We start from the raw sequence: 12,010 nt of genomic DNA, 5'->3' as shown, positions 1-12,010 counted from the left end.
CAATTAGCCAAGTGTGGGAACTACAAGAGCTAGAACATAAATAACGACAATAAAAGGGTCATAATGGGGATGGAAGCCAGGAGAAAAGACCTCACCGCACTAAGAAATGAGAGAAGGAGCTCACAGGATGGGGAGCATGTCAAGAGTATTCCAAGAGGCGGGTATGCCAAGCAGAAAGGCAAATGTGAGCAGAACACTGACCCAGACACAGATTAGGTTCAAGAAACACCAAATAACTGCAGTTGGTCCTAGAAGATAATTCGTTTTGCTCTACGCTTTTCTCCATATAGCACACTATCTACGTGACTGGTACATCTACGTTACGTCCCCCATTATGATGAAGCTCCACAAGGGCCATTCTTTTTGTCTATTTACTCACTGCTGCATCCCCAGGTCTAGAACAGTGGCTGACATACAGTAGAAGGTCAATAAATATTTGTCAAATGAGTCAGTGAATGAATGAATAATAGAAAAAAGAGAAGAAAAGACTAGAGAGGTAGGTTGGGGGCAAAGCAACAACAACAACAACAAAGACAACCCCCAAATAACAGCCTATGAAGCTTGGCCTTAATTAGAGCCTTAGATTAAATGGTAGGAGTGTATACACTGGATCCCAGGAGTAGGTCTATTTAATTCTATCGTATGTCCTAAACCTCTTTTAAAGCTCCATGACTTTAAGTGCCTCTTTTATATATTAGGCACCTGCCAGGCACTGTACATACATTATCTTTATTCTTCACCACCCTCTGAGATATAAAAGAGATCAGTGACTTGCCCAGGTCCCTTGGCTGGGAAAATGTGCAGTCCGGATTTGACCCCAGATCTACCCAACTCTAAAAGAACTTACTGTTCAACTGCATCAATACTGCCTAGTATATAATAAGGTTCATTACTAATATTTATTTCACAAGTCTAAGTGCAGAGTACTCTTTCCAAAGAATGATATGGGAAAAAATGGAGATTTATCAATAACTCATGAAAAGTCAAGTACCTTGGTTGATGCCTGGTCATACTGTGCAGTTGTTCTCACCAGTTCATCCCTGCTTTTGTTCAAAACTTTCTCTTTTTCGTTTAATTCCGCTTTTGCTTTCTCCACTTGGAGTTGGAGTTCTTGAAGCTTGTTCACTTGGCCTTTCATTTCTCTTTCTTGTCCTTGCAGACGTAGTTCCAACTCACTAATCTTGCTCCTTAGCTCTTAAATCACAAACAAAACCCACACTTCAATTAACATATATTTTTCACAAAGACATTTACAACTAAACTCAGAATGTATCAATGTTACTCTGCTCTGAAATCTTTGGTGAGTCAAACATAAATCAATTCACATTAAACAAAGAAGCTACCTTAATTGGATTTAATTTCAATGTTTAGTCTTTATTGTTATTTGTATTCAAAAACCCTACAGAAAGCAGGAGAAACAAATTTTCATAAGTTTTCACAGAGAAACTTGGGGGAGCAGAAATGTTTTTCTAAAATCGTGAATAGTATCTTATCGAGACTGCAAAAAGTGTACCACATATAACAGCCTGCACTAAAATTACCACTTGGTTTTATACACCCACAAACTAATTTATTTTTTGTGCCCATATCAATGCAAATGAGTGCTAAGCAGTGAAAAATTCACCCTCCCACATTCTCTAGTAGCTTGTCCTCCAGTAAAGAGCAAGACAGTGTGAACCTCCTCTATTGCCAAAATTAACAATTTTTTTTCATTTTTTTCCCCACATATACACAATATTGGTTCCAATGGCACTGGCCATGTGACAGGTCTCACCAGTGCACACAGATGGTGATTTTCAATCTACCATAGCACTGGAAATTATCATAGTCTGCAGACTAGATTCCAAAACACCACCTGGCACCCTTGGCTGTCAGCAGCAGCGTGGTGCAGCAGCCAAGGTTACAGGTTTCTCCCATACACACAACCTGGCAGCACACAGCAAAGCTCTCCTACAGACACATGCCACACCTCTGGCCAAAACTGGCTTGTTTCATGGGCCACAAAAGGAGCCAGGGGAGAGCTGTGGGGATTGTCAACTGTAACCCACCTACTTGCCCCACTCTGGAAAGTCAAAGCCACTCACCCTACTTTTCAAGTCTTCATGGCACCAGCTTTATAGTACAAATAAAGGTACCTTTCCAAATGGTGATATCTTTTCTCATTATCCCAAAGACAGTATTTCACATCACCAGGCTGGGATGTTGATCACTGATGGGTCTAACAAAACACATGAGCACTTTCTAGGGCTAAAAATGTCTAGAAATTTCTAGACTTCTAAAATTATCTCAGGAAAATTTAATTTAGCTAAAGAAGTTACCTTGATTCTGGGCTTTGAATTGATCCAAAAGATGAGAATTGCTAGAATTATCACAGAAACTGCTATTAGCATCTCTATTCCCTATTTGCAAAGTTGATCTACTCAGAGTCACTTCTTGTTCCCCAGAAAAACTAGATGCAGAGAAATCTCTCCTAATTGGAGTTTTTAGAACATTGGATGAAAGACGACTTGGGGTCTTTTCTTGTTGCCATGAGAACACAGATGATGAAGCCTGATGTCGGGCAATGTCCCGGTGATTCATGGTGCTTTGGGGAGTAGCCTGGCTTGCTTTCTGTAAAAACAGAAACTCTTTAGAGCCCTTTAGAAGTCAAAATATTTAAGACTATGTAGTAGACTCACAGACATAAAAAAGCAAACTTATGGTTACCAAAGGGGAAAGCAGTGGGGGTGGGAGGGCAGGTAAATGAGGAGTTTGGGATTAGCAGATACAAACTACTACATATAATATAGATAAACAAGGTCTTACACACAGGGGACTACATTCAATGTTTTGCAATAAATTATAATGGAAAAGAATATGAAAAAGTATATATGTATATATAATATATATAACTGAATCACCTTGCTATATACACCTGAAACTAATACAACATTGGAAATCAGCAATACTGCAATTAAAAAAAAAAGATTATGTACTTATTTTCAAATAGAACATAAAGCCATGCCAAGAAGGTAACACTTCCACTGTGTACCAAGAAAGACCATTCATCAAGTCAAGGGAACCACTGGGTCCCAATAACCAGTGATGAAATGTTCTAATGGTCAGACTTGGCACTGAAGGGTGAAATCAGTACCATCTGAGGCCCAATCTATTTTAAATGGGCTCAGTTTTTGTATTTATTCTGCATCCCTCATATACTTCATAAAAACACATGTGAGTACTCACTGCCATTTTGAATTCTGAAATTTGATTTTACTTTGCCCCTCCTTGGTCACCTCCCCCTGTAGCTTTGCACACTGAGACTCAAAATTCAATACTAACCTAAAGAACTCCTTCAAGAATCTCACATTCCACCATAACACTCTCCCCCAAAAAATGTCGTATGAGGTATTTTTTATTATATAATACACATTTGTGGATTTTCTGCTGTTTTGAACTCTTCTTTTTGTTCTTCTCTCTGCCTGCATTCTGAAAACTATCAAGGTGTAGCTATAGAAGCTGAGTTAATTTTGTTTTTTTGTTGTTGGTATGCGGGCCTCTCACTGTTGTGGCCTCTCCCGTTGCGGAGCACAGGCTCCGGACGCGCAGGCTCAGCAGCCATGGCTCACTGGCCCAGCCGCTCCGCGGCATGTGGGATCTTCCCGGACCAGGGCACGAACCCGTGTCCCCTGCATCGGCAGGCGGACTCCCAACCACTGCGCCACCAGGGAAGCCCAAGTTAAATTTTTGATAGCAAGGGCTTTTCTTGCCACAGGGAAAGGTTTAAGGCTTCTGGAGACTCATAGTCCTCCACAAAATAACTCTGGGAACAGATGTCAGGGCCAGAATTGATACCAATGACTGAACAAAGCACATATTTCCAAGTCAGACCAGAGAATTATTGTTTAATTTTATTCATCTTGTAAGCAATGCCTTTGCTACATATCAAAACCCTGGTGATCTCAAAACAAGGGTTAAAGGCGTAAAAAGAATTTAAATTGTTAAAGCTCTAACAGGTATTTTTTTGATCCTCAGTATTTAAGGCGTCTACGTATAAATTCAGCCTTAAACTGTTTGCTAAGTTGTGCCATCTCACCAAGTTCATATGTTTAGAATTGTGCCATTAAGTGCCAAACTGGAATTTTTTAAAAAACAAATAACATCGGGCTTCCCTGGTGGCGCAGTGGTTGAGAGTCCGCCTGCCGATGCGGGGGACACGGGTTCGTGCCCCGGTCCGGGAAGATCCCACATGCCGCGGAGCGGCTGGGCCCGTGAGCCATGGCCGCTGAGCCTGCGCGTCCAGAGCCTGTGCTCCGCAACGGGAGAGGCCACAGCAGGGAGAGGCCCGCGTACCGCAAAAAAACACAATAAAATAAATAATAAATAACATCGTGCACAGAAATGCGAAAGGTATATTCTATAGACACCAGGTATTTTCTGGGTCAGTCCTGAAACTAAAAGCTGGGGTTTCCAAAATACGCATTTTGTTTATTTTATTGATGTTAAACAAATCTTTTCACCCACCTCTCTCTGCTTTTTTTACCCCTATCAAAATGTAATTTAAAACACTTGTCAGCAACTTATTTACAAGAACTGGGGAGATTACGTTGATAACATTTTCACCTGAAATAAACAGTTCATTAATAATGACCCCCAAACCTCACGTCCCTGGTAGCAATCACCACATTCCATCAGAAGGCCTGAACAGGAAGCAATCGCCTCCAGGTTCCAAAGCTAGTGGGTGTCAGTTATGACTCTGGTCCCACCCTCTTGAAACTTCTTCTTTATCATTAGATCTTAACAGAGAAGTAATTACATTACCAGAGTTTCCACGGAATTCGGTGAACATTTAATATTTAGGGATAAAGTCACCTCCCCAATCTATTTTACTCTACTCTTACCTATTTTAAAATTTAAAAATACCATAACCAATGAGCCAGGAACTTTATTTTCTCAGTGTAATAAAAATGTGCCAGCCCTATGTAAAGCAGATTTTTCTCTATCCTTGTTGCATCCTATATCCAAGTACTTCTTCAACTGCATACTCTATTAAAAGGCCCATAATTAATTTACCTTTGCCTGCAAGGCTTTCACCTCTGCCTCTAATCTTTTTCGTTCTTCAACTTCTTTATTATATTTTTCTTTTAGATCTTCATATTTGGAACCTAAACACAGACATTGAAATACAGTTTTACTTCGATCACTGATTTTGCAAAGAATCATTATGATAGATCGCCTAGAAATGAGTATCTTAGTACATCAGATAGAAAGAACATTTTGGTTAAGGCAACGGATACTGATCAAATTACTCAAATATCAAAATACATGGAAACATAGGTGTTTTAAATATTCCAAAACTGAATTATGTTTTAAAATACCATAGGATAAAGTGAAAAGTTTAAAGGCTTACTGATGGCTCAACATAGTTCAACAGATACAAAAATGTATATGTAACTAATGGCTGCTTTTTTTTTAATGCTAAAATTAGAAGTTGAATTCAAAGTTGAATGAATTCATTTCTTTGGCAGAATTAAAATCTCAATAAAAGAGCTATTTATACAAAGGGAAAATATCCTTACCACTATAATACTGGCTTGGTGTGAGTGGAGTTGCAAAAATTTTTTGTGGTGTAGTGCATGGACTCAGAGAGACATCTGCAGACTGTGCAGCTTGTTGGCTTCTTTCAAGTTCAGATTTACACCTGTGAGAAAAGGACCCGAGAGGATGGCAAATCAGAGCAACAGCTGTAGAATACCAACACCATACATTCTCAGAAAGCGATAAACTTACAAAAACACCAACCCTCTAAGAATTCTTACCACTTCATTTGTCCGACAGACATTTAATAAGAACTAATTTATGAGACAGTCCTTTGTCTTCAAAGGAACTCAGTCTAGTTAGGAAAACAGAAATATAGACCAGTAATTACAATGTGATAAAGACGATAATGAAGATCTGTAATAACCACCACAGTAGCAAAGAAGAGTTGGGAGGGTTGGGACACATTCCAATGAAATTTTATATTCTAGGCCAAAGAAAGACACAGTGCTACAAAATACCAGAATTTCAGAAACATAGGAGGAAATTGGAGCATGGGCTCAAATCATAAAACCGGATGGCATTACTTATAATATTGTCATTATAAAAACAGAGATTTGGGGCTTCCTTGGTGGCGCAATGGTTGAAGAGTCCGCCTGCCGATGCAGGGGACACGGGTTCATGCCCCAGTCTGGGAAGATCCCACATGCTGCGGAGCGGCTGGGCCCGTGAGCCATGGCCACTAAGCCTGCGCATCCGGAGCCTGTGCTCCGCAACGGGAGAGGCCACAACAGTGAGAGGCCCGCGTACCGCAAAAAAACCAAAAACAAACAGAGATTTGATATACATATCACGTCTTTTGTGATATTTTTAAAACACATATTAAAAATCAAGTTAACGTAATGCATCTAGAAAAGATACTGGCAGGAAACAGATCCAAAGAACTGGAGAAAGTGAGCTATATACAGTCGTCCTTGGGATCTGTGGGTTGTTGGTCCCAGGACACCTGCAGATAACAAAATCCAGGGATGCTCAAGTCCCTTATATAAAACAGCAGTCGTACACTCAGCCCTCCATATCTGTGGGTGCAGAACCTGTGGATACAAGGGCCGACTGTATTGTATATGTGTACAGAGTATCCCTACCATTTCAGTTGTAACACCCTTCAGAAGCAAACCTAAGAGAGGACTCAATTCCTGCAAGTCTCCAATGTCTCTGAGTTTAACTTTACACAAGAAATAAAATGAACACCCTAGTAGAATGGCTAATGATGTGCACCATTCTCTTTGCCAAGGACACATTACTCAAAGCAGGGAGTGAAGAAAGTAGTGAAGAAAGTGCCTCAGTGCCCTAGCTCTGCCTGCTCCAAATTCAATCTGGGAAGGAAGAAGCAATGTATGAGCTGAAAATGGCTGCTCAGCAAATCAAATTGTCACATTCGAATTTATAACAGGTAAGAGCCCTCCAACAGAAATGTTGTATTAGCATGAAAAAAGTAACAAGAAATAAATGAATTTAATCTTAATATTTAACTCAATATTTTCCATACTGTAATTTCAACTTATAATCATTGCAAAAATCATTAATAAGATATTTTACATGTTTTTGTACTAAATCTTCAGAATTTGGACTGGGTTGTGTCCTTCCAGCACACCTCAATTGACACTAGCCACATTTCAAGTGTTCAACAGCCACACGTAACCAGTGGCTACCATATTGGACACTGCAGGTCTATAGACTTCCAAAGGTGTAAAAAGGTTGGTAAAACTCCAGAGATGAATTTTGAAGAACTTTGCAAAACTTATGTTTCTTTGCCCTCTCAAATTCACATCTTTTCAGTAAAAAAGAAAAAAAAAAAGTTTATTAATTTTAACTATTAAATAAAAGTATACCCTATTATTTTTATAAACCTTTGTATCTCCTGTCTCCTAGGGAGAGAAAAAACACAAATCACCGCCACCAAAACAAAACAAAAAAAACACTAAATTAAGCTGTTTTCTCCTAGGTCTAATTTAACTATATGAGATTGGTAATATTCACCAGATTTTGTTTGTTTTTGTTTGTTCATTTTTTGTTTTGTTTTAAAAAATAATTTATTGAGGTGAAATTCACGTAACATAAAATTAACCAGATTGAGTGAACAATGCAGTGGCATTAATTACACTCACAGTGTTGTACAACTACCATCTCTATCTACTTAAAAGCCATTTCTATCATTCCATAGTAAAGCTCTTTAACCATTAAGGAATTTCTCCCCAGTGCCATCTTCCCCCAGTCCCTGACAACAACCAGTCTGTGTTCTGTGTCTATTATTCACCAGTTTTTGACCAACATTTCAAATGTTCAACCTAACTTGTTCAAGATGTACCTGAAATCGGTGGCCATTGATGGAAAAAATAAGTTCCTGCCCTGTACCGGAAGGTTACCAGTGAAAAATTTTAAACTATACTCAGGGCTTCCCTGGTGGCACAGTGGTTAAGAATCCGCCTGCCGATACAGGGGACACGGGTTCGAGCCCTGGCCCGGGAAGATCATACACGTTGTGGAGCAACTAAGCCCGTGTGCCACAACTACTGAGCCTGTGCTTTAGAGCCTGCGCTTTAGAGCCTGCGAGCCACAACTACTGAAGCCCACGTGCCACAACTACTGAAACCTGCGTGCCTAGAGCTCGTGCTCTGCAAAAAGAAGCCACGATAATGAGAAGCCTGCGCACCGCAACAAAGACCCAACACCGCCCAAAATATTAAATAATTAAAACTATACTCAATAGTTATTGTAATCTATAGGTCTTATACCCTTAACAATTTTTATACTATAGAAGAGTATACTCAATAGTTTTTATAGTCTAAAGTTTATACAGTTTGTAAACTTCTATAAACATCTATATCTATCAACATCATAGATAATAAAAATATTTTTAAACTAAATGTGCTATGAGGGTATCCTAATCCCATGATGATAATAACTAACAACTGATAATAATGATAATATTAATGCTAACATTTAACCATTGCTACATGTCAGATACAACCATGAACTTTATATCTGCAGGCATTGCTACCAAATGGCACTTTTCAATGAAATAGGGAAATGTATACAAAAGCATCTTTTTCTCAAATGTTAAAAAATACTAACATTTCTGTCTAAATTAAATTAAATTATTAAAACCAATTAATAAAGTAAATTATTAAAACCAATATTTCTAACGTTGGCAGCCAAAATGTTCTTTTCAAAGAAATAATTATTCTAGCATACTGAAGTGAGCTTCCTACTTCCCGAGCACCTGCTTTCCAAAACAAATGCCTCTCTTTCATTCATTCATTCAACAAATATTTGAGGACCTACAATTGCCAGGCGCTAGGAATACAGTGATGAACAACACAGACCAGGATAGAGTTTAGGAAAACAAAGAACTCAACAAGACAGAAATTTATTTATCATTCTAACATTGCAAATTATAGATAGCCACCTTCCCACACGGATAGGAAACAAAATTAGAAAAAGATTTCTGTGCACTTAAATTATCAGCTTCACCAAAAGACAAGCATATAGTTGTCCCTAACAATCTACCTGCAGAAGATTGGTTCTAGGACCCCCTTGAATACTAAAATGTGCAAATGCTCAACTCTCATATAAAATCACATAGGTAGTATTTACGTATAACCTATGTATATCCTCCTGTATACTTTAAATCATCTCTAGGTTACTTATAATACCTAATACGATGTATATGCTATGTAAGTAGTTGCCTGCACGCAGCAAACTTAAGTTTTGCTTTTGGAACTCTCTGGAATTTTTTTCAAATATTTTTGACCCTTGGTTGGTTGAATCTGTGGATGCAGAACTCATGGATATGGAGGGCAAACTGTAATTTTTAAACGTTTTAACTTTCAAAAGTATGTTTCCTTTGTAGGTAGAATTAAGATTGCAGCTATGCCAGGAAAAAAAATTCTTGGCATCAAAATATTTATTAATTACAAATGGAAAAACAGTAACTTTATCATGCAGAAACCCAGATAAACACCCTAACAAGCGATCAGTTTAAAAGTCAAATTAAATCATGTACACTCTGATATGATGCATGTCACTACTGTACATGTCACTATAAAGGTGTGTCACTACCTCTGTGGTATTCTTACCAAAAATTCATAACCTCAATCTGACCCAGTGATTCTCCATCGGGGATGAATTTGCCCTCCCAAAGGACATTCGGCAATGCCTGGCAACATTTTTGACTGTCAAAATTTGGAGGTGGTGCAAGTGCTACTGGCATCTAGTGGGTAGAGGCCAGGAATTCTAAGTATGCTACAATGTAGCCTACAGGGCAGCCTTCCACAACAAAGAATAATCCAGTCCAAAATGTCAATTCTGCCATTGTTGAAAAACAGCAGACAAACCCAAATTGAGGACTATTCTACAATAAAGGAGACTAGTGCTCTTTAAAAATGTCAAGGTCACAAAAGACAAGAAACCATCAGAGCTTAGAAAAAAAAGTAACTAAGACCCAGCGCAACCAAATAAATGCTAAAAAAAAAAAAAAAGTAAGAAAACATCAACTAAATGCAGTGTGGAATCCTGGATCAGATCCTGGAACAGAAAAAAGCCATTACTGGAAAAATGAGTGAAATTCCAATAAAGTCTGTGTTTAGTTAATAGTATTGAATTAATGTTTATTTCTGATTTGGTCATTGTACTCTGGTTATGTAAGATGATAACTGTTTCTGGAAGTCTAAAGTTATTTCAAAACAAAATTTCTTCTTAAAATTTTTGGGTGTATATTCATGGAATTAACAATAGGGCAATTTGCTAAAGTCTTTTTTGCTTTTAGTGTTTATCACTCCTTGATATTTTGACAAAATTCCACTACTAGAACAAGAAGATTCCATTTATAAGCCAGCAGTGCTCAAGTCCCATTAAATTTATTTTGAATAATGCCTCTAGTTGTTTGGGGGATTTTTTTTTAATGGAAAAGTAGTAATAAGCACCTTTTTTTATTGCCTAAATATGTAATTGATATTGGTGAATTGATTATGTAATGCTTAAGATGGAAGATGGGTCTCTTGGATGGGGACCTCAGTAGGAAAGTCTTCTAGACTTCACTTCCCTCCTCTCCAGCTGAGATTCCATGGCACCCAACTTCAATCCCTCTCTTCCAATATCCTCAATTATTCCACTGTCTTCTATCCCATCACCCTCGCCCAAAAACCCTAAATCGATCCTCCTGTATACCTTCTTAGCATTTATATGCTAAAGAAAGGAAAAAAAAAAAAAACTCATTAAACGCTATAGATTGGTCCCAGTATAAATTCCTGGCCTCCAATCTCAACTGAGCCCTCAGTGCTCCTCAGTCGTTTTGAAGTTCCCTAGTTCTCTGATTCTCTACAACAGCTTTTCCACGCAGAGAAAACAGAAGCCATCAATATAAGCCATGCTTTAACGTCCCTCCATTTTTTCAGTTAACCACTGTTGATAGTTTTGGTATTATTTATTATTGCATACCCTAGTAACAAACACAGTGCCTGGCACATGAACCAGCTTAATAAACATATACTGAATAAGTAAATGAATAAGCTAGCAACCATTTAATGAATTTATATAGTACTGAGCCATGCAACAATAGGACTGAAGCATATAAGAAAAGAATTAATGTTCCTCAAATCATTGTTCATTCCACTGGAAAGAAAAAATGTCAATGTGTAATAATTACACCATAAAAGGAAAAGATAGCCACATCTGATGAATATATACAAAGACATCTATAATAAATACCATTCCCAAAAAAGTTACCTTTTAAGTTCCTGTTCCAGTTTTTCTATTTGCTTTTTGCTTGAGTTCAGTTGTCCTTCTTGGAAATTCACTTGTGACTCCTTGACTTGAAGTTCATGAGAAATCTTCTGCTTAGTCTTCTCCAGATTTTCACATATTTCCATCAAGCTTTGGTTCTCCCTTTTCAGGTTTGCACCCTCAGCTTTTTCATTCTCAACCTAATGCAGATTATTCAAAAGGAACTAGGTCTCTTACTCATGAATTTACCAAATAGTATCTGTTAATCTAACACTGATGACTAAGTTTCTGAGATATGGTTGAAAAAGTCCAGAAGTAAGTGCTTGATGTACACCGAAATGTTAGATGATCTCACTTTGAAGCCTATTGATAGAAAAGTTTTGCAAAGTCATGTATTACAGTCTTTGGTTAGGGCTACACAAACCCATCCTAGAAAGAGAGGCTTTAATAGGCTTTCGAGAATTAAAAAATCAAAAATAAATCTTATAAACCCTCCCTTAACTATTCATTTTCAAGTTCAGCTGCTAAAGCCAGTTACTGTAAGAAACTGAAAAATTCTCCCACTAGCAAAAACATTTTAGGAGCAGTAATTGTATTACTATGGGTTGGCTAATGCAAAGATACGAAAGAAGAACTATTTAAGTTTCCATTTACTAGTCCTGGAGAGAGGTGGGAATACCAAGGTGAAAAGCTCACTCTCAGAAAGCAA

The 12,010-nt window shown here is 38.0% G+C and overlaps 1 protein-coding gene across 2 annotated transcripts in view; it reads right to left on the bottom strand.

The window, feature by feature from the left end:
• Positions 1-12,010, bottom strand: part of CENPF (centromere protein F) — a 59,693-nt gene that overhangs the window by 44,218 nt on the left and 3,465 nt on the right. For both annotated transcript variants that reach the window (XM_029230589.1, XM_029230590.1), the window contains exons 3-7: positions 11,305-11,501; positions 5,559-5,680; positions 5,053-5,144; positions 2,319-2,610; positions 992-1,194 (exon numbers count right to left, since the gene is read on the bottom strand). In XM_029230589.1, the coding sequence (XP_029086422.1) occupies positions 992-1,194; positions 2,319-2,610; positions 5,053-5,144; positions 5,559-5,680; positions 11,305-11,501 (906 nt within the window). The remainder of the gene's footprint in view (positions 1-991; positions 1,195-2,318; positions 2,611-5,052; positions 5,145-5,558; positions 5,681-11,304; positions 11,502-12,010) is intronic.

The sequence above is a fragment of the Monodon monoceros genome, unplaced genomic scaffold (assembly GCF_005190385.1).
Source record: "Monodon monoceros isolate NGI ecotype Baffin Bay Population unplaced genomic scaffold, NGI_Narwhal_1 Super_Scaffold_18, whole genome shotgun sequence".
NCBI lineage: Eukaryota > Metazoa > Chordata > Mammalia > Artiodactyla > Monodontidae > Monodon > Monodon monoceros.
The sequence above is the reverse complement of the archived record's forward strand: the minus strand, read 5'-3'. Positions and strand labels throughout refer to the sequence as shown.